Source organism: Macrobrachium rosenbergii, chromosome 25 (genome assembly GCF_040412425.1).
Source record: "Macrobrachium rosenbergii isolate ZJJX-2024 chromosome 25, ASM4041242v1, whole genome shotgun sequence".
NCBI lineage: Eukaryota > Metazoa > Arthropoda > Malacostraca > Decapoda > Palaemonidae > Macrobrachium > Macrobrachium rosenbergii.
In genome coordinates, this window is record NC_089765.1 from 2,749,222 (window position 1) to 2,770,875 (window position 21,654).

A 21,654-nucleotide genomic window follows, 5' to 3' on the forward strand; every position below is an offset into this window, starting at 1 on the left:
TAGGTAACCAATTGGTTCTTAGCCACGTAAAAAATATCTAATCCTTCGGGTCAGCCCTCTCTAAGAGAGCGAACGGAGCCGTGCTGCATGAAAATTCGCCCGTGTAATAGCCGCTTAAGGTATACTTAACTCTAATCGGCTGCTTGTATTTGTCCAGTATCCATATTAACATAACCTGACTCGTGTCCTCATCTACTTACATCTTTCTCCTCTAACAAACACAAACTTTCACTAGTTTCTGCGTATCTTCTTCACTAGTCCCAATCATTACAGCATCTTCTGTAAGCATCAACCACTAACACATTCTTCTTCAGTCTCGTCTCTCCACTGGCATCTCTTCATTCTCACCTCAAGATAGACCTGTTTGTGCCGCCTGCGATATTATTACTTGAACTAGACTGCTTCTGCACATGGCATGATCAGGCAAGAGCAAATTTAGATAATCTACGAGTCAGTGGAAACCTAGGTCTAGGCCGTGAGGTATAAACGGAAGACATGAACAGTTGGCGGGGAGGCTTAGGTTGTCATTTGCCCTTTGATGCTCAAATATACTTATTTTCTAATACTTAATAAGTTTATATATATACATATATATATGTATACATATAATATAAATTTCTCGTCACCTAAAACTTCTATAACACTAACGGTCAAATGAAAGTGCTTTTGATATTTCCTATTTCTGGAATATGAGTCAGGTTATTAACAGAAGCTGTGCTTACTGGATAATGTAAAAAGGATTTGGGAGTTTTGGGGCTTACTTTTCGTGTGAACAATGTCTTCCGAGGCGCACTGTAACCTCCTCTGAGATTATGTTGGCAAGAATAGCGCATAAACGATTTCTTACCTCCGACTATTTTTCCGTGTTTGACGTCTGGTTATGTTGGGGGCGGGGGTATGACCCGGAGCCCCACATTAAGGTACGGAAGGGTAGGTTTGGATGTAGCTATCATTCTGGTGACACTTCTCACACATGTATGGATTAATGACGATAAAAAAGTTACGCATTTTGCCAAGCGCATTTTTTCATGATTTATACATGCATTTCAACATAATTGTTAAAAATTTTTGGGTAAGGAAAATACGAAAGCTAATGATTCCATCGACAGTTGTGGTCGAAAACACTAACAGTGATAAAATGTATGCATGTGTATTTATAAGCTGCTTACTTATATAATTACCCAACAAATAACATAGAAATATTTGGGCATCGGTCCCAGGTTATGGTAGAGGTTTAAGTAAATAAATTAGCCCATTAAAGGTATTACAGATAAAATGACAACAACTTTTTTAGTCTCATGACGCGAAGACGCGTAAGTCCGAGAGGCAAACCTTTTTTTTTTTCCTCTCTCCATTTCTTTACTTTTCTTTTTATCAATGTATGGGAATTCTTCGGTACAAGTGAACTAGATCTCCGTATGTTGTCTATCATACCATGGTGCTACTCGTTTTTGTCACATACATCGAACCATCTAATCCATCTGAAACAAAACTATTGCAGTTACCTTGTTGATGAACTTGCCCGGTTCGAATGTCACTCCCGCTATGCAGTTTTAGGAGAAAGTTGCACTTGGCTATACGGAAACCCTTTCTTTCTCTTGTAAATTCGTTTCTGTTCTTGGACCGGAAAGATTACTCCCCATGCAGAGGGCTGGTTGTTCACTACGGAAACAGAATTTTTTTTTCCTTTAGATTATACAGATAGCACGTGCACTTGACAGCCGCAAAGTTTCCGTCGACATACCGACCTGCAACACAGCCAGAGAAAAACTAACCAGGAGTCAGGAACCCGCAACCCTTCAACCCAAGATCCCAGAAGCGAAAGTGAAACAAGATGTCTTGTCAGGAAATTCCCTCGTGATTTCTCTCACAATGGAGATTCTGATTCAGTTCAGTTCACTTTTCTTTTCTGAATGAGAAGTCAGTGTTTCTGAATGTGCAAGCACACTGATGCCTCTCGTCACAGGAATTCTGTTAGTCCGAGTTGTTTGTACGTCTGGCAACGCGCTTAGGCCCACGATGATCAATTTATTGTCGTAATGTCTGGAAACGTTGTTTCATGGGCTGCTTTATGAAATGTGGCCTCCCTGTGCATTTTCTTGTGTAAGAAATATCAAGTGCCCTTTCTTGCTGTAAATGCAGGGATTCTACAGAGTTTCATACCAGATCTATGGATAGAATTATATTTCATCGAGTGAATACGGGCGAATTTAGACGTGGCAGGTGTGTGAACTGTTAAAAACGTGTTACTCTGAGAAATGAAATTAATTGCCGTTTCATTAAAAGACTAATTAGGCTATCTGATATAGGTGCTCAACTTTTATTATCCGTATATGATAAAAGGAGACTAAAAACGCACTTCCAAACGAAGTCTCACGTCCCTCACCTCAAACTACTCACAAATACAGAGAATGGAGACCAACTTAACAAACTTTGGCATGCTTTATCATAAATTAAAAAGTCTTCGCGGCAAACCAGCGTAAAGAGTCTCTTGTCTAAGCACGTTTTAAAACCCTAATTCTTACTGTATTTAACTCCACCAAACCTGAAATTAAACGATTACGTGAAATTAAGTAGTGACAAGATCTTTAGGAATGTGTTTGTATATACACTATTATTATTATTATTATTATTATTATTATTATTATTATTATTATTATTATTCAGAATATGAACGCTGTTCACATGGAACACGCCCACAAGGGCCACTGACTTGAAATTCAAGCTTCCAAAGAATATTATAGTGTTCATTAGGAAGAAGCAAGACGAGGTAAAGGGAAATACAGAAAAAAGAGTGAAAGAATGAAATATGGAAATTAGGACAAAGGCCAAGCGCTGGGACCTATGAGATCATTCAGCGCTGAAAGGAAAATGGAGAGTAAAAGGTTACAAACGCGTAACAGGAAGACAAGCTCACAGTAGCACTATGAAACAATTGTTATGAGAGGGTTGACAACAAGACGGAAGAAAGATAATATCAACTGAGGTACAGTAAAAAGACTGAAAGGGGTTGCAGCTAGGGGCCGAAGGGACGCTGCAAAGAACCTTTAGTAATACCCCTACAGTGCACCCCGTGAGGTGCACTGACGGCATTAACCCGCCCCCCCCCCCCTACGGAGAAAAATTGCGTGTCCAACATTTAGGAGAAAGCCCGCTCAAAAAATGATACCGACCTCACCTAAGACTGAAACTGGTACAGACAAAATACACACTAGTGGCGTGAAGGACAAATCTCAGAGGAACAAATTCCTATCCTTTGGTAAAATGGCCTAAAAGCTAGTTCTGAATACATCAGAATCCCTGGAATAGCGTGAAAGAAGTCATACTACGGGGTAGTTGAGTGAGGACAGGAGTTCGAATCGTTTCTCCTGGATTGGGTATTCCGTGAAGATAAGCGTCATTTCCCGGCTGCAAATTCCTGAGATGTGTGCTAGTATTGCACCAGCCCAGGTTTTTTTTTTTTTTTTGGCCATGCCCCTAGGTTAGGTTAGATAGATTAGGTTACGTTAAGCCCACTGGTGTACTTTGGGTGTGGGAAACCTAATGAGACTATTTTCAAGAAAAATTCTACGGTTAGTTTTTAAGATATGGCGTCCCGCTTTTTTCAGGGAAAGGTCCCATACTCGGTTACGTCTGGTTAAATGCTTTCCGGCTACGGCTGCAGCGCCAAAGAGCCATTTCAGTTTCACAATTCTTCTCTGACGCACCATGAATCCATTCAAAATAAATCGGTCAGCCACGACACGACACGAGGGATTCTCTCCAGTGTAGGTTTGATATGCGAACTCAGATATATATCCTTTCTTTTTAAGTCGGAAACATTTTACCCTAATAATGATAAGCAGGGTAGAATAAGACTTTCCATAGCAAAGCATGCATGATGGTAACTCGTCAACGAAGGACCAGAAATACTCAGATGAATCACAAAACAATTGATTAATCATGGTCTTCCGTTGTTTACCCGGAAAAACGGTCAGTTGCCGTAAAAATCAGAAATTCTCTCTAGATAAGAAAAAAGAAAAGCATTCAGAGAGAGAGAGAGAGAGAGAGAGAGAGAGAGAGAGAGAGAGAGAGAGAGAGAGAGAGAGCGAAATTACAACATAGTAACCAAGCGAGTATATGAGACACGGGTGAGGGAGAAAAACGTGCCTGGTCTTCGTGGTAGGTTGATAACTGTTCCCCCTCACCAGACGGTCACGAGAGCACTTCTGGGCCCGAAGCTGTTTAAGGTCGTTCCTTGCAAAATCTGTTGCGACCTTGGTCGACATAACCAATGAAATAAGTACCTGATGGTCAGTAAACTGAAACCTATCGTATAATGACACGTTAACTTTGAAAGAGTAAATGACTATATAATAGCAGACATAAATTGTTGCCCACCATATATATACACAAATACATAAACTATATATATATATATATATATATATATATATATATATATATATATATATATATATATATATATATATATATATATATATATATATATATATATATATATATATATATATATATATATATATATATATATATATATATATATATATATATATAACTGCCTTTGCTCAATTAAGTTACATCAAACAGTACAAACGAGAAGTGACGATAAACATGTTTAGAACATAGATACAGTATTTGTGCCTACGACTTTCTTTGAAAAATCTATAGAATTTTCTTCTTATCCAGGAGAATCGGTGTTTTGAAAATTTTGTGCAGTAAAGGTTTCAGATTGCACCTTGTTCTGTAAGTAGGCCTATTTGGAAAAGAAATTTTTATACTTTAGGTCTTACCAATGAGAAGTGTACCAAATGCAACGTTGTATATCTACATAGCCAGTTGTTAAGTAAGTGGGCAACAGATTTAATTTTTTTCATTTGATATTTTACATTATTCCCTGTCTAAATGACGTTGTCGTAGATTCGATTGCTAGTTCTCTATTGAAAAATTTGTTTAACATGTAGCAAATGCAGGAAAGGTTAAAGGTTAATGAGTGCGTCAGATCAAACTTGAAGGTGCTTTTTATTTTTCATCGAGTTTTCTCTCTCTCACGAAATGTGCATGTCCTCACATACAAAAAAAAAAAAAATCATCATTTCTAAATACAAAGTTTCCAGTGAAGCAATATCTTTTCATCTCAGGGTTAATGAACCTTTCGGATTTATAAAGAAATATTTTACATTTCACAGTTTATTTCTAAATGCGTGACCGCCTAAAAAGCAAAAATGCAGAGCAACGGTTGCAAAATGCATATCTTATCTTTTTTTAGATGATATTCTATCGTCAAATCAAAGGGGTTTGGTGCTTTTTTGTGTCCTCTTTACAAGTGCTGAATAAACTTCAGTAGAGTCGCTGCTTCCTTGATCCCAACGTTTGAAGTCAATTTCCTCTGCGACTGGACGAACTTTCAAACACGTGTTCCATTTCTGACACGTGGCGTCAGGATTTCCTTGAAGCTCCAGTATTGAGAAGTACATTGGAATATTTAGACTAAAAATATGTTCCAAGATAGTAAAGATATTATGAAGGCTGTGCTTTCCCCTAAAAACACTAATAAAACTAATGTAAGTGCGTTTATACAATGAAGTCAAGGCTATTGAATGCCAGTAGCGGATCCAGAAAAATTTCACGAGGGAGGCACCAATTTTCATGTTATACACACATACATATATATTTATATGTATATGTATATATATACATATATATATACATATATACATGTATGTATGTATGTATGTTATACTTATATAATTGTTGTTATTATTTTTTCTCAAAATTTTATTATTTCTATAATAGATTTTTTCCCATTTTTATATTTCTCATTTATGTTATTATATTATCTAAATCTTCAGCATTACTATTTTGTCATTATTTTTCATGGGGGGGCCACGTACCCAGGTGCCCCCCTCGCCCTGGATCCGGTAGTGTTAACTGCATTCCAATCATCATATCACTGACGCAGTTGAAAGATTTGTTTACACTTGATCCAGTTTACAAGGTTAAAAGATACTCATGAATGAAATTTAAAAACCAAAGACTGGGTGTCAGTAAAAGGTAGCTCTTGGTGACACACCTCTTCCGTTGACACTTCTAGTGGACGTTGACGTAAACGTTGACGTATTTGTCTGATTTCTTGTGTCCGGAAGGGCCGACAGGACCTGTGGCAGAGGAAACAAATAATTAGGCAAAAAAAAAAATGGTAAAAGTTTGTTTCCCGTCCGACCTCCAATTCCACACGAGGGCTAGTACTAAACAGTGATTCCTCTACACTGTTTCGCCATGTCTAGTACTAGCACCTAGGGGTCAAATGTATTTCGCCGTGTTTAGTACCCCTGGGGGTCAAATGTATTTTGCCGTGTTTAGTACTAGCCACCAGGGGTCAAATGTATTTTGCCGTATTTAGTACTAGCCCCTGGGGGTTAAATGTATTACACCATGTTTAGTACTAGCCCCCGGGGGTCAAATGTATTTCGCTGTGTTTAGTACTAGCCCCTGGGGGTCAAACGTATTTCGCCGAATTTAGTATTAACCCCTTGGGGGGTCAAACGTATTTCGCTGAGTTTAGTATTAACCCCTGGGGGTTCAAATGTGTTTAATGCTAGCCCCTGGGGATCAAATGTCCCTTCAAATGTACCTAAGTGCATTTCGCAAAACTGAATCTTAGAAAAAATCCTCAATCATTTCCATGTATTTTAATTTTTTATTGTGATAAATATTAGTTTGCAAGAATTATGTATAAAGACTATTTGTTTTTATTTTTTTATGAAGATTCGAAAGATATAATAAAAAAAAAAACTCGAGTAGGTTTCTTCGGACCCGAAACGAACATTATCCAAAAAATTATATATTTTGTTTGAAAGCTCGGACAATTTTTGTCTTTTCATTCCGAATGTTGATGCTGTGATACTATGTAATACCTTTCATATCAAAGTTCCTTATTTGCCAGAATGAGATTTAAGTCTGAACCTTATAGGTCTATTTTTATGTAGACATGTGATGCAGGCTTGATTACATTTTCAACAGTCAAAATTGTCTGTAGTCAAATTGTGCCATCAGATTACGTGGTGAGAATGAATTTCTTATACAATATTAACTATGCAAGTCATGTCAATTTAAAATCAATCTAATCCTTCGGGCCAGCCCTAGGAGAGCTGTTAACAGCTCAGTGGTCTGGTTAAACTAAGATATACTTAACTTGGTAGCAGGTAAGAAATTAGGTGCATGATATAAGACTGAATACTCAGAACAACCTTCAAATGTCTACAGTAGATGACGTTAGAACTTTCGTTGCCAAGTTCCAGGGAAAAAATGCGACTAATATCTCACCGAATACCAATATTAGGAATTTGGAATCTGAATGTTATAGAAACCTTCGACTGCTAACTCCCAGTGTTCTATTCTGCCCTAAAATGGAAGACTGCAGTATCTGCAAAAATAAAGAACTGCGAAAAATGGTGGATACTGCAGTTTTCTCTTGCCTTACTACTGATTTTGCAGATACTGCAAATGGGACGCCATAAATACTAGTGGAAATCATTGAAGAATCATTCTGAAACTGCAGACTTGTGTATTAGTGTTTCACGAGCCCAATAGGTGGCATATCTCAATTTCGAAAATTTTGCAGACACTACAGTCTTCCATTTTAGGGCAGTGTTGATAGAGATGAGAAATGAAGGTACTGATGAGACGCATGGCAATATCCAAGTGACGAGGAGTATGGAGTCTAATAGCAGGGCGACCTTTGATTTTTTACTCCCATTGCTGCAAATAGGAGGGTGCTACTTTGGCTTGTTATCTACGCGTCACCTACTCCGAGGTGCTAGTACTTAACGTGGCGGAAGCTCAATGGGACGCTGTGTTTAGCACTAGCCCTTCGTTTATTAATATACTTTGTCGACCACACAATATACTGTAGAAATGGGTGTATATAGTACTTTGATCCCCTAGGGGCTAGTGCTAAACACGGCGTCCCATGGAGCTTCCGCCATATTTAGTACTGGCACCTCGGAGTAGGTGACGCGTAGATTACAAGCCAAAGTAGCGCCAGTAAGAGTTAGGCTACAGACGCATCGCAAAACAGTACAAAACTGGCGATGAAAATTGGATTTGCAAATGATGGCAAGCATCGAATATTATCTTTATTATTTAACTGCAGATAAGAAATTCGGCTGCTGATGTGATGAGGGAATCGACGTATTAGGGTAACCTTCAACGATATGCTAACAAGGTTAGGTCATTGCATATTTGTAATCTCGTAAGACATGACCTTATGAAATATGAATATAACAAGAAATAAAAGAAAAGGGGGCTTACCAGTACCGCACGGTCCATCATGTCCTTTTGTGAGTCTGGGATTTTTGCATTGTGCAACATGGAGTTCACACTCATTGGGGTATGTGGCACCATCACTACCACAAACTGGTGCATAATTGGCAGGGCAAGGTTTATAGCAGGGATCTACAATAGAGAGTTATGGACAAATGAAATCACATATAAACTTTTATTTCTTATCCATAAGTTAAAAATATACTAAGACAAATCTATATATATATATATATAAATGATGTATGTATGTGTGTGTATGTTCCACATACACTCTGAAATGCACTGAGCAATTTCAATCAAACTTGGCGTACATATGACTTACTATCTGGGAAAGAACACTGTTGGGGTAAGACATCACTTGCATCAAAGGAAGGGGGTGAAATGTAAAAATACAGAAAACGACAGATATTAGTGTCTAATCCATAGTTTTCGAGGTCGCTGAGATTAATAGTGACACTCCCGATGCCCTTCAAGTCCAAGTTCAGCCCTGATAGGAAGCTGGGGTGAGAAGGGTCTGGGAGGGTGGTGACATGTAAAAATAACCGAAATGGCAGATAGTAGTGTTTAATCCAAAGTTTTCGAGGTCGCTGATATTAATAGTGACACTCACGATGCCCTTTAAGACCAAGTTCATTATTTTTTGCATTCGTATTAGAAATTTTTCCTACCAAATTTAGATAAATTTAGACCAGTCATTGGTTCAGCAGGCTCAGTTTCATATAATTTATCTAAATGGCTTGTAAAAATTCTTACACCTTTGGTAGGAAACATTTCTTATACGAATGTAAAAAATAATGTTGACTTTATAGACAAATTGAATAGTTTGAATTCGAAATTTGATTTTACTATGGTTAGTTTTGATGTTGTCTCTATTTACAAAAGTGCCAGTAGATGATTTACTGGAATTTTTAGAGGAAGAATTAGAAAGTTATGATATTCTTTAACTTTAGCAAACCTCGCTAATCTTATAAGGTTATGTATCAAAGATAGCAAATTTTGTTTTAATGGGGAATTTTTTGCACAAAAGATCTGCATGGCTAATCTCCTATCCTTAGCAATATTTACGTGGAATTTTTTGAGACAAAATTCTTGGTAAGAATTTTGCCTCAAAAAGTTATATGGTTTAGGTATGTAGATGATATTTTCGGTATCTGGCCAGTTCACGAAAATCTCCAGGAATTTCTGGTTAAGCTAAATAATTTAGTCACTTCTATAAAATTTACTAGAGGATGAAAGAAATTGTCATTTGAATTTTCTTGATGTAACTGTCCATAGACATGATAGAAATTTCACCTTTTCAGTCTTTCGAAAATCAACTACCATTGCCTCTTTTGTTCATTATTATGTCAATCATCATCAAAATGTTAAATTCTCTGTCTTTTCTGGAATATTCTTAAGGGCTTTACGCGTTTGTAGCAGTTCATTGATGCTAAGATCAAAACTATATATGATATTGCTTTGAAACTTAAATACCAAGGACCTATGTAGGTGTAGCATGCAAAAGAGCTAGGAAAACATTTTATTTAACTAATAACAAACTTGAATCCAGATAAGCATAATATTCTCAAATTACCGTATAATGAAAGGTTTTTACAAATTCCTAGAATTTTAAAGCTTTTCAACATGAATGTTGTTTTCAGCAATTTTAATGTTAAGAGTTTAGTAATAAGAAAAATCTCCTAAAGATGTTTCTGGCTACATCTATGAAATTCCTTGTAAAAAAATGTGATAAAATATGTTATGGACAAACTGGAAAATCACTTTCACAACGAATCAAACAACACCAATATTCTGTGAGAACTGGCCAAATGTCGAATGCATTATTCGTACATATGAGGGATTTAGATCATCCTATTAACTGGAGTGAAGCAAGACCTTTAGCCCCGTGCAACGACAGAGTTAAAAGGAATATCATTGAATCTCGTTTTATCAAGTCAAATAATGAATGTGTTCTAAATTTAAGTCTTGGTTTGTTTAAACTTGATGCCCTCATAGTTAAAAAAGTTGTTGATAAATATAAACAAAAATAGTATCCAGTTTTATGCATGTTTCTGCAGTTTGAATGGGTAAGATTCCGTATCTCTTATGGTTAAGTATATGGTTTTAGTTTGTGACCGCGTGATCCCGGATTTTCCTTGATTTCCCTTTCTTTTCTACCCCTTGGCAATTAACCATCTGGTATGCAATTTTATACATGCTTTTGGATTTTGTAAGGCTAAACTTTCGTATCTCTTGCAGTTAGGTCTAGGATTTTAGTTTGTGACTGCTTGATCCCGGATTATCATGGATTATCTTTCTGTTTATTACCCTCTGACAATTGACCATCTGGTATTCTTGTTCTTTTTGTATACTTGTAACCTTCTTTTCATCTGTGTCTCATTTTTGCCCAGACGATGCGTTAATAAACGCGAAAGCGCTTGGTAATGAACTTCTGCCTGTCATTTATATATATATATATATATATATATATATATATATATATATATATATATATATATATATATACGAATTGTTTGTGCAATCGAAAAGCTTAACGTTTTCTTTAAAAACCCGTAAAAAAATTAACACAAGAGGAAAGGCCCTTCTATATCGATAAGAAATATGTTTAAAAGGGAAAAAAAAAAGCTTATTACCATCGCACGGTCCATCGTGTGCTTTCGTGAGTCCGGGAACTCTGCATTGTACAATAAGGAAGCTACACTCATTGGGGAATGTGTCACCATCGCTACCACACACTGGCTCGTAAGTGGCAGGGCAGACCTTATAGCAGGGATCTAGAATAGAGAGTTATGGAAAAATGAAATCACATATAAACTTTTATTTCTTATCCAGAAGTTAAAAACTTTCCAAGACAAACACCTTATTAAACTACGGTACAGTCTCACAAAACAGTAAGCAATTAGACAGTCAATACCGTTTAAACACAAGTGCATTATCAATCTCTGTAAGGCCAGAATGTTGTCATATTTTATTCACCTATTTCCCTCCTTATCTCTTTGCTCCTAGTCAGGAAGCTTTTTACCAAACACTTGAGACTTTTCGTTCATAGAGTAACATTGGTGGTGTTCGTCAGAGTTCAATACCCCGTAGGGGGTCAGTGCCGTCAGTGCACTGCATAGGCATTACTTAAGGTTCTTTGCAGCGTACCTTCGGCCCCTAGCTGCAACCCCCTTCATTCCTTTTACTGTACCTCCTTTCATATTCCCTTTCTTCCATCTTACTTTCCACCTTCTCCTAACAATTAATTCACAGTGCAACTGCGAGGTTTTCCTCCTGTTACAGCTTTCAGACCTTTTACTGTCAATTTCCATTTCGGCGCTGAATAACCTCATGGGTCCCAGTGGGCCTTTGGTCTAAATTCTGTATTGAATTTAGTCAGGGTTCAATTTCATCAAGTACTCCATTCCTCCAAACTGGGTCTTCTGGGTCTTAATTTCCTTTTCTGTTTACACCCAGGTACAGCTCCTCTCTTGCTGACTACTATCATTTTGAGCCTGATACCAATTAGTTAGTTAAAATCCTCCTAGGCCTCTGAAAGCTCATAGGGCAGGTGCTGATCTCCTGTTTCCTAGGCTGACAGCCAGTGGGGGACAGGTCCCAATGCCTATGACATGTGGCCAGTGTGTCACTAGGCCCACTGTTTAGACCCCCAGCCCGAGGCCTGGTACCTATTCTCCTACTGAACCTCTCGGGTTTTTCGGACTGTTAGGTTGACGGACTACCGGATTTGTGCAGTGGCTCAATCCGAGCCATCAGTGAACGGCGGGATTTGAACCTCGGCCCTCTCGAATGGTAGCTGAGAATCATACCACTGCACCACCAGTATTTACTATTAAATCTCAAATCGTTTTTCATTTACTTTTCGGTTCCATATCAGCATAATAAGGTAATTTTGGCTCTCAGTCTCAAATTTCTCCACACAAGATGATACAATATGACTACACTAAACATACAAAGACTAAGAATGGTTTTCACAAGTCAGGGAGAGATGTTTCTGTAATCAATGATGATTTTTCCTCTCTGATAAATTAGACTGGAGGCCTCCAGTAATTAATGCATGCAGATCAGTTTTTGTTCCCAGGCATTCCACTTGATGAAGCATAGATTACTGAGCCAGTCTGTGGTATCTCGGCATATCCTTTAGCAGGTGACCTAACGACTGGCTCATTTTTTAAAATTTTTAGTTATATGATACTATTTTTCCTCAAGTTTCAACTTCGAGAACGCTTGTGGATTCAGTTATTTACCCTTTGGGATGTGACTGGAGCAAAATACCAGAGAAGTTTTAGAACTACTGTAGAGTTCACACTTCTGACGCATTTGTAAATCACATTAAAAATTGCCTCCATTCCCAACACTCACCAAACGTGGTATTCTGTTAGTTCTATGAACCTCGCCTCCGGCAGTCAGAGAAATAGCCTAAGCTAAATAATAATAATGCATTTTTTTTCGACTTGTCACATGATGTCTATATGCGATAAAGAAAAGATCTTATACAATAGTTAGTGTAACGGTTTAGCAAGAAATCGGTATGATTTATAGCAAGTTACTAAGCAAAAGAATTTTGTGAAATATCAACAGTGTGTCTGCTTTCAGGAACAACCTAATGATAAAGCAGTATGACATATCACACAATTTATTCACAAAATTACTCTAGCAGAAATAGGGAAGCTGTAGACAAAATGAGTGAACAAAAACAAATAAGTAAAAAAACGCCGAAATTTCTTCGGCACAATCGAGTTTTTTTTACACCGTATAATCAAGGCCACCGAATATAGATCTATCTTTCGGTGGTCTCGGTATAATGCTGCATGAGCCGCAGCCCGTGAAACTTTAACAACGGCCTGGTGGTGGCCTGGCCTATATCGTTGCCAGATGCACGATTATGACTAACTATAACCTCAAATAAAATCAAAATTACTGGGGCTAGAGGGCTGCAATTTGGTATGTTTGATGATTGGAGGGTGAATGATCAACATACCAATTTGCAGCCCTCTAGCCTTAGAAGTTTTTAAGATCTGATGGCGGACAGAAAAAGTGCGGACAGAAAAAGTGTGGACGGACAGATAAAGGTGGAAAGTGCAAATTGTCAATTTACCGCAGTTTCCTTTATGTGCTAAAGTAATGCTTGGATCGACGCATGCAGCTTTGTTCAGCAAGCACTCTGTCGCATAGGAGACGCCATTACTTCCACAAACTGGGTCTGTTCCAGGAGGACATGTTGTGGAGTAGCATCCACTGGAACCTAGGTAATATGAAGAGAGAGTTATAAGTAACAGTCAGTTGGTTCCGCATTTTTTCAACTTGAAAAATGCCTGAATGCAAGAAGGAAGCCATCATCTTGCTTAGTAGGGTCTAATGACTTAGCAAGAAATTAAAGTTGCACAAGGTTGCTGACTAAGCAATTGAGTTGTGTGACATATCAGCAGTTTATCTACTTTCAAATACAACCCAATGATAAAGTAATATACCGAAAAAAGTGAATAAAAACAAACAGCCAAATAAAAAGGGTTTAGCTAACCAGTTGTAAATTTACCGCAGTTTCCTTTATGCGCTAATGTAATGCTTGGATCAATGCATGCAGCTTTGTTCAGCAAGCATTCTGTCGCGTAGGAGACGCCATTGCTTCCACAAACAGGGTCTATTCCAGGGGAACACGTAAACTGACATCCGCTGGAGGCTAGGTAATATGAAGAGAAAATCATTTAGTGGTTCTGCTGTCATTTTGCTTGAAAATAATCACAGATTTATACACACCATATAGCACATGAATTATTTCGCCAAAAAAGCAAACTTCAAGTATTGTAATATAGCTTTGTAATGAAAAACTCTGAGAACTTACAGCAGTTTGTATTTTCTAGAGGAATCTTATCCCATCCGCAATTGCCATTGCATATGTAAGCTACAGTTGATTCACACCTAAAGAGAATTAAAGGAGGGTCCTTTAGCCTTAATTAATAACGCATCATAATTACTACCAATGCAAGTTCTATACGTAAAATTATAATATATCTTTTTTATTGCACTATGCATTGGAAGTAAGTATATCAGTGGAATATCTATGACTGACCTTATGTCATTGGGAAAAAAATATACTTTCAATTTGACGGCAAGGAAATCAGATTTTGAGAGTTGAATGGATCAAAAGGAAGGAATTGAAAGTTAGATTAGATGCGCGGCACAAAGATGAAAAGATTGATTGATTGATTATGAAATCCAGGTCTTGAAGACCAAGCGCCGGAATCCATCAGGATTATTTAGCGCCGTCACGAAGATGAAATATATGTAACGAGGACAGAATTAACACTTTTTTGAAAGTGTACGTAACGTGCTCTACGATCTTTCTTCATGAAACGGAGGCGTATGAACGTTCGCTCACGACAACACTTACATCTATTTTCTCTCTCTCTCTCTCTCTCTCTCTCTCTCTCTCTCACCGTGTATCACCTCTCTCTCTCTCTCTCTCTCTGTGTATCGCCTCTCTCTCTCATCGTTTTCCGAAGTTCACCCACCCGAATCGCACTCATTCTCACCAAATCAATTAAATGGACCATTTAAAGAAACGCAACAGTTTCTACAAAAATAGGTTTATTATTCAAATAACCCAACAAGAAATGAATAAAACAAAGCAAAGATTAAAATGCATAATAAATGAATTATCGAGTTAGATAACTAAACTCTGAACTGTAAAACACTTCTGATTAACGAAGTCTCACTATGGCTAATAGCCTGAAAATATCCAAACTCACACATACTCCCCAAATCAATAATTAGTCATGTCAAAAAAACAGTCTACCACATGTTATTCGAAACAGTCCACACTATCCACTCTGTCCACAGACATCTGTCCACAGACATCTGTCGGAAGAATTAAACATGATAGAAGACTCCCAAAAATATATGAAATGCAAAACACAATAATGGAAAGTGTAAAATGCATAGCCAAGATATGGCAAACGTAACATGACAAAACAATAATATAAAAGAGGTATGAATATTCATATTAAATCTCCCACACCAGTTCAAAAGTTCATAATGATTAGAAAATCATGGTAAAAAATCACAAGTTCAGTTTCCTCCCATAAAAACAGAGATTTGAAACTCTACCTTATCTGCCGATTCAAAGCCTGGATCCTCTCCAAAGCTACGTCTAGACAACTGCAGTTCTATCACGTTAATGAACGATCAAACTCACTTTTAGGGCAGATTTTGGCGTAATCTAGATCAAATTAACGCACGTACTCACGAATATACATAACACTTCGGAAGATCACCTGACCGGCAACATTGCTGAGGAATCAAACTATTTGCTGAACACAAAGATTTTACCTCGAGTCTCTCGACCTACTTCCATCTGACTCCATAAATTCTTTCATCACATCTTAAAGCATTGAAGCTATGAAATGCATATATGTGTCCTTTAAAATTGTAGCAGCCATATTTTCTGAAATATATATAAATTAATGATATGATTCACAACGAATAGTTGAATTATGACATACTAGTAAAATTCAGTATTAAAATATGAATGTAAAAAATGAAAGAATGATATTAGAAGTAAACTCAACAACAGCACATGATAACGAAATTCTGAGGAGCCAAGTCTAAAGCTGTGCAGCATGGTACATACAAAAAAAAAAAAAAAGCAAGTGTCGTCTTTAGAAGAGGAGGAGCAGCGATCTGTATAAAAGCTACTAGTGATACCTACTCTTATCAACTAGAGGAATCTTGAACGGGAATGAGAGGCTTAAAATGGGGATGTATAAAGACCACGGCAGTACTGGAGAAACGGTTCATAAAGATGCTAGATGACTCTAGTAACATTAGCTTCTTTTTGAAGATACTGCCAAGCTTGTAATGTAATTTTTTCTGAATCAAACTTTGTATGCATCTCAACAAACATGCTGAAGGCGGCATTATGGACAGCTTGGAACAAGTTTACCAGGAAGGTCAAGAAGAAATGGTGCATGTGTAAATGATAAGGCCAGGAGTCCATATAGGAGAGTTCTGGGTATGGGATATAACAGACAGCTAAGAAAGCTAATTATGTCGGATAAAGTCCATGTTGTTGGCTAGAAAGTTGATCTCGGTTTCAGATATCTTAGGAAACGATTATCAAATTTTTTTTTAAAGGCAAGCTACTTTCGGAAAAAGTTTCAGGCATAGATTTTCAGATTCAATTTTGGGCACAGATTGTAAGATTTGTTAAAGTAGAAATAAAAACAATAGGAAAATAACAATTCTGACTTGAAAAACTGCCTTGATAAGGATAATCAACAGCAACACCCTTTATAAAAAAAAAAAAGTCAGAGGTGGCAAGATACTGCACTGCTTTCAAGTATGTCAGGTATGACTACAAGGCGGCATAGAAGCAATTGTCCGCTTAGTAGTGGGATGGACATTTCCTTTGAAGAACCTTCAAGAAAGCAAACTTCAAGGGAGAGAGAAGATAGAGAAGATCCGAGAGCCTTAGCGGAGTGAGGTCGAGAGCCTCACCAGTTGTGGGTTAAGAAGATTCAAGAAAGGTTCATACTTTGATTCGTAGTCATACTACTTAACTTGTATATACTGTATTATTTTACTAGTGTGTTAATGAAGTAAGAAAACTGCACTGTGTCTTCCTAAGCCTCTTGGGACTCTAACAACTAACAACAAACAAAGCCAGAAACAATAAAGCAACTATAAAGGAAATATAAAACTAATTCAAATAAGAAGAAGCAACAGAACGTTACTATAACAAACGTTACAAAGATAACAATAATAAACTTCATTACATTTTAATTATATGAATTTTTCTGTTTGTGGTTTTAGGGCTTTTTGAGGGTTTCAAGTTCCCTTTCATTATACACTAAGATATTTTTGTGGATACTTTGGGGAACACTGTTCCCTCCTTTCAGGTAAATTTAACTCGCTTGACTGAGGTACTACATCTAATTGTCTAATACTAGTTAGTGACCATATAACCAATATCTTCAAATTCTGGGGTATGCTGTAGCCTCTACACCATGGCTTTCCATGGGCTTAGGTTTGCGATTTCGTGCTTTTCATTATCTTAGTTTTATTTCTCGCTAATTATATACTCAAATTATAAAGTCCTATTCGTTATATGTATGCGCCTACATTTCTTTTTTTTTTTTGCCATATACTTTTTTCAGCCCCTTTGAAGAGAGAAGTACCATCAGGGCAAGTCTTTCAGTTTCCTAGCAAATTGCAAGATGTATGGCTGCTAGCCCCACGCCCTTCTTCTTGACCTCAGCCAACACTGACATCTATTTACGGCTGGGTGGTGTAGCAAGGGATCAGATCCATATGCCTAGCAAACGTGAGCCAAGTGCTGTGCAACTCAGACACGTTCCCCTTTTTGGCTGATTGCACTTTTCATACACAGGCAGCAGGTCTTACATCCATATATATATATATATATATATATATATATATATATATATATATATATATATATATATATATATATATATATATATATATATATATATATCTATATATATATATATATATATATATATATATATATATATATATATATATATATATATATATATATATATATATATATATATATATATATATCTGTATATATATACATATATATATATATATATATATATATATATATATTGTCATAGAGCTGTAAGAAGGGATGAAAGGTGGTGACCAAGCACCTTCGTGTATTTTTCATACATCCTCAGGGTCAAGTGATACAAAAATCATTATTTGTTGCAAAGACACCTCTGTGGCAGCAGCACATAAACATAAAAAACTACCTTACTACTATTTAAAAACTAATTGTCTAAAAATGTTGTTTACAAGCAGTTCATCCAGTTTGTACATCCTGGGTTTGTTGTTGATCAAGTCTACTCGATTTTTCTTTATTATCCACAAGAGCGCTTGGTCAACTCCTTCTTTCATCCCTTCCTCCAGCTTACGACAACATAAAATATCATAAGTTTTACGGATAAATCGTCAGTATATATATATATATATATATATATATATATATATATATATATATATATATATATATATATATATATATATATATATATATGTATATATATATATATATATATATATATATATATATATATATATATATATATATATATATATATATATAAGGTTGTCATTATCATCTTCATCTTCATCATCATCATCATTAGAAAATTTGAGCAGCCACAATTCTTAAATCTTGTATGGTTGGCTTCCTAACAGAAGAAGGATCACCCACACGTCTTTAGTATACAATAGTATTATTAATATTCAGAACCCATGAACCCTATTCATATGGAACAAGCCCACAGGGGCCATTGACTTGAAACTCAAGCTACTAAAGAATATGCTGTCCATCTGAAAGAAGTAACGGAAGGTAATAGGGGATACAGAATGAAGAGATTATTTATTAAAAGGAAAAGAAATAGATGTACAAATTAATTGGCAAACAGATAACAATGTACATAAATTATAATGCACAAGGAGAATTGCTTTAGGGTAGTAATGCATTGCATCTTTGCTGGAACTTTCTAGTTTCTAATTGCACGACATCCTCAGGAAGACTGTTCCACAGTCCGACCATGTAAGGAATAATGGACCTCTTGAACTGAGAAGTTCAACAGTAGGACACATTTACTGCATAGTGGCACTGCTGTTCAGCAAATCTAGTTGCTCCCGGCAAGAAAAGGAGATCAGGGATCACTTGTGAATGTGAAAGGTCTCTGATAACATACAACTTGTGAAAGATTGACAAACAAGAGACCATCCGTCGATGCCCAAATCATAACTTCTAATATTAAGAAACAGAAACCTACCACCACAAACACTTCTATCTAGAAGAGATAATCTCTGCCAGAGGTGGATATCCACACGAGAGAACAGTATTCTAGTAAAGGAAAGACAAATGACCTAAAACAGGCTGTATGAATATATGAGGCCTCATGTACAATACTTAACTTTCGTGTGGCATTCGCTGAAAATTTCATCAGATGTTTTCAGAAAGTAAGATGTGAGTCAAAAGAAACACCAAGTAAAGTTAAAGCTTCAGACTCACTGAGCCGAGTCCCATCCACCTGAAGGGGAGGATGGGGTGGGAAATCTGTAAGACATCTACTAATCAATAGTGTTTTGTTTTACTGGAGTTCAGCCTCATGCCCCACCAACTACACCATTCACCAATCCACTCCATGTCACGATTGAGACTAAGGGCATCTTCATTTCTCAAAAGTGGAGACTTTACCACACCCACATGTGTTGCATCATCGGCATACTGAATGATTGTGTCTTCAAGGCCAACAACCATGTCACTTGCAAACACTGAAAATAACTGTGGACCTAGAGCACTGCCCTGTGGAACTCAAGACGCAAGAAGTCTTGGTTCTCTAAATATCTCGTCAACAGCAACTTGCTGTTGCCTACCTGTAAGGAAATCTTGAAGTAATCTTAAAACATATCCACCCACTTCAAGAGTCTGAAGTTTATATATAATTGCATTTTGAGTTACTAAATTTAAAGCAACACTAAAATCTGTTTGAATTACTCAGCACTTAAAACCCTTTTCAAGGTTCTCTTGCAAATGGCATGTCAAATCTAAAAGAGCATCGCAGGTACCTAACTGCTTCCTATATGCATACTGACTATCAGCTAGCAATTCTTTGGATTTCACATACTTGTAAAGTGGCTTGGAAATAAATTTTTCTACAGCTTTGGAGAGCACAGGGAGAATAGAAGTTGGCTCGTGGTTACTGCAGTCTGCAGCTATGCTACTCTTTGGAACAGGTGGGGTAATCACGAAGCTAGTGGTCATCCGCAATGATACTATGGTGACCTAAAAATCTAAAGAATTTACTAATCTTGGGAGACAACACACTGGAAAACTTTTTGAAAAACAAAGGGAAGAATCCATCAGGACCTTCTCCACCCAAACTATCAAAATTATCGAGAAATTTCTTAACATTCCTAGAGTGAAATGCAAATTTTGTAAAAAATAGTTTCAGGATGACAAGCACTAGGGAGAGGGACATCCTAAGATGATTTTTTAGCTTCAAAAGCATAATGAACCAGTTCATCCTTTTCCTGACAGCCAGTAACCAACTTCCCATCATCTGTCAGTAGTGGTGGAATGGAAGACAAGCCTGACCCAAAGACAGGTGGTGCCAATTTGGTCCATCACAAATGAAGCTTAGTAATTCCTTCAAGTTTACGCTTTATGGAATTACTTTAATTTCTCTCAGCTACATGGTAAATTCTATTTGCAGCATGGGGAGACTCAACAACAATGGCATAATTTTCATGTGAACTATTTCACTTCCATGTGTTGAATGTTGAATTTGGTCTGTTTGTCACAGTTTGTTATGGTTGGTCATTTGTTCTAATCTTGATGACCTTTCTAGGAATAAACCTTACTTGAATAGCCATCAGCATTTCATTATCTTCTTCTTAGGATCTGGATCTGATTTAGTATCTGAAAGATTAAGTGCCTGGAAGCTTCAATAATGGATCCCAGCTGGCTTTAGACTTCACCTGTACCGTTTTTTTGATGGTATGACAGATATATCCATCTCAATGGAACAATGGTTGGAAGTGCCGTTATACTTACAGACCTTGCCCTTCACAACAGCTGAAACATCTGTGAGTATGAAGTCTAATCTGTTGGTAGGAGTATGAGTGGGTTCTCCACTTTGCTGGGCAAAATCGGAGGTTACACAGAAGTCTAAAGCAGATTGGCTCTGTTAATCTGTGGAATTTAAATTAAGCCACTTGCTGTGCTTTGCACTGCAGTCTCCACAAATGACGAATGAAGGAAGCTTTTGACTCATGTGACTGAGCCATACTAATCCTCTCTAAGAGACAGGCATATATGGAATTGTCAATATTTGGATTGCTGTAAACAGCAAATACATAAACATTGTAGAACTTACTGACAATGTTAAAACAAAGAACTTCATGGCAACTACATATGGAATGATTTACGACGATAAATACAGTTAGGGTCGTCAAATCCTACGATTAAAAACTTGTCTCGGATATGAACATCAAATCGTAGTTATGGGCAAAACTCTGGAGGTCAAGAGAATTTGACCTTAAGCCTCGAATATTTGAGTAAAGCACTGCAATTTCTCATGTAATGAATAAAAGCAGCCCCAAGGTTAAGCTCTATGTCTGCCAAAAGAATTAAAATTAACAGCATAAAATCAGACGGAATTCTAATACATAGATTCATAACACCAAAAACAGTAAAAATCAACAGACAACAAGCAATAAAATCAATGACAACAATATTTACGTTATTTACAATAATTTCATTAGAAATTATGAATA

At 36.9% G+C, this 21,654-nt stretch overlaps 1 protein-coding gene across 5 annotated transcripts in view; it reads right to left on the reverse strand.

The window, feature by feature from the left end:
• Positions 1 to 5,776: 5,776 nt before the first annotated feature.
• Positions 5,777 to 21,654, reverse strand: part of LOC136852277 (ankyrin repeat domain-containing protein 50-like) — a 99,425-nt gene continuing 83,547 nt past the window's right edge. For 2 of the 5 annotated variants that reach the window (XM_067126761.1, XM_067126760.1), the window contains exons 26-31: positions 14,168 to 14,244; positions 13,847 to 14,005; positions 13,424 to 13,570; positions 10,959 to 11,099; positions 8,314 to 8,457; positions 5,808 to 6,158 (exon numbers count right to left, since the gene is read on the reverse strand). In XM_067126761.1, the coding sequence (XP_066982862.1) occupies positions 6,091 to 6,158; positions 8,314 to 8,457; positions 10,959 to 11,099; positions 13,424 to 13,570; positions 13,847 to 14,005; positions 14,168 to 14,244 (736 nt within the window). In that variant the 3' untranslated portion in view covers positions 5,808 to 6,090. Of the gene's footprint in view, positions 6,159 to 8,313; positions 8,458 to 10,958; positions 11,100 to 13,423; positions 13,571 to 13,846; positions 14,006 to 14,167; positions 14,245 to 21,654 lie in introns of all 5 variants that reach the window. The other 3 variants (XM_067126763.1, XM_067126765.1, XM_067126764.1) reach the window with 3 other exon arrangements.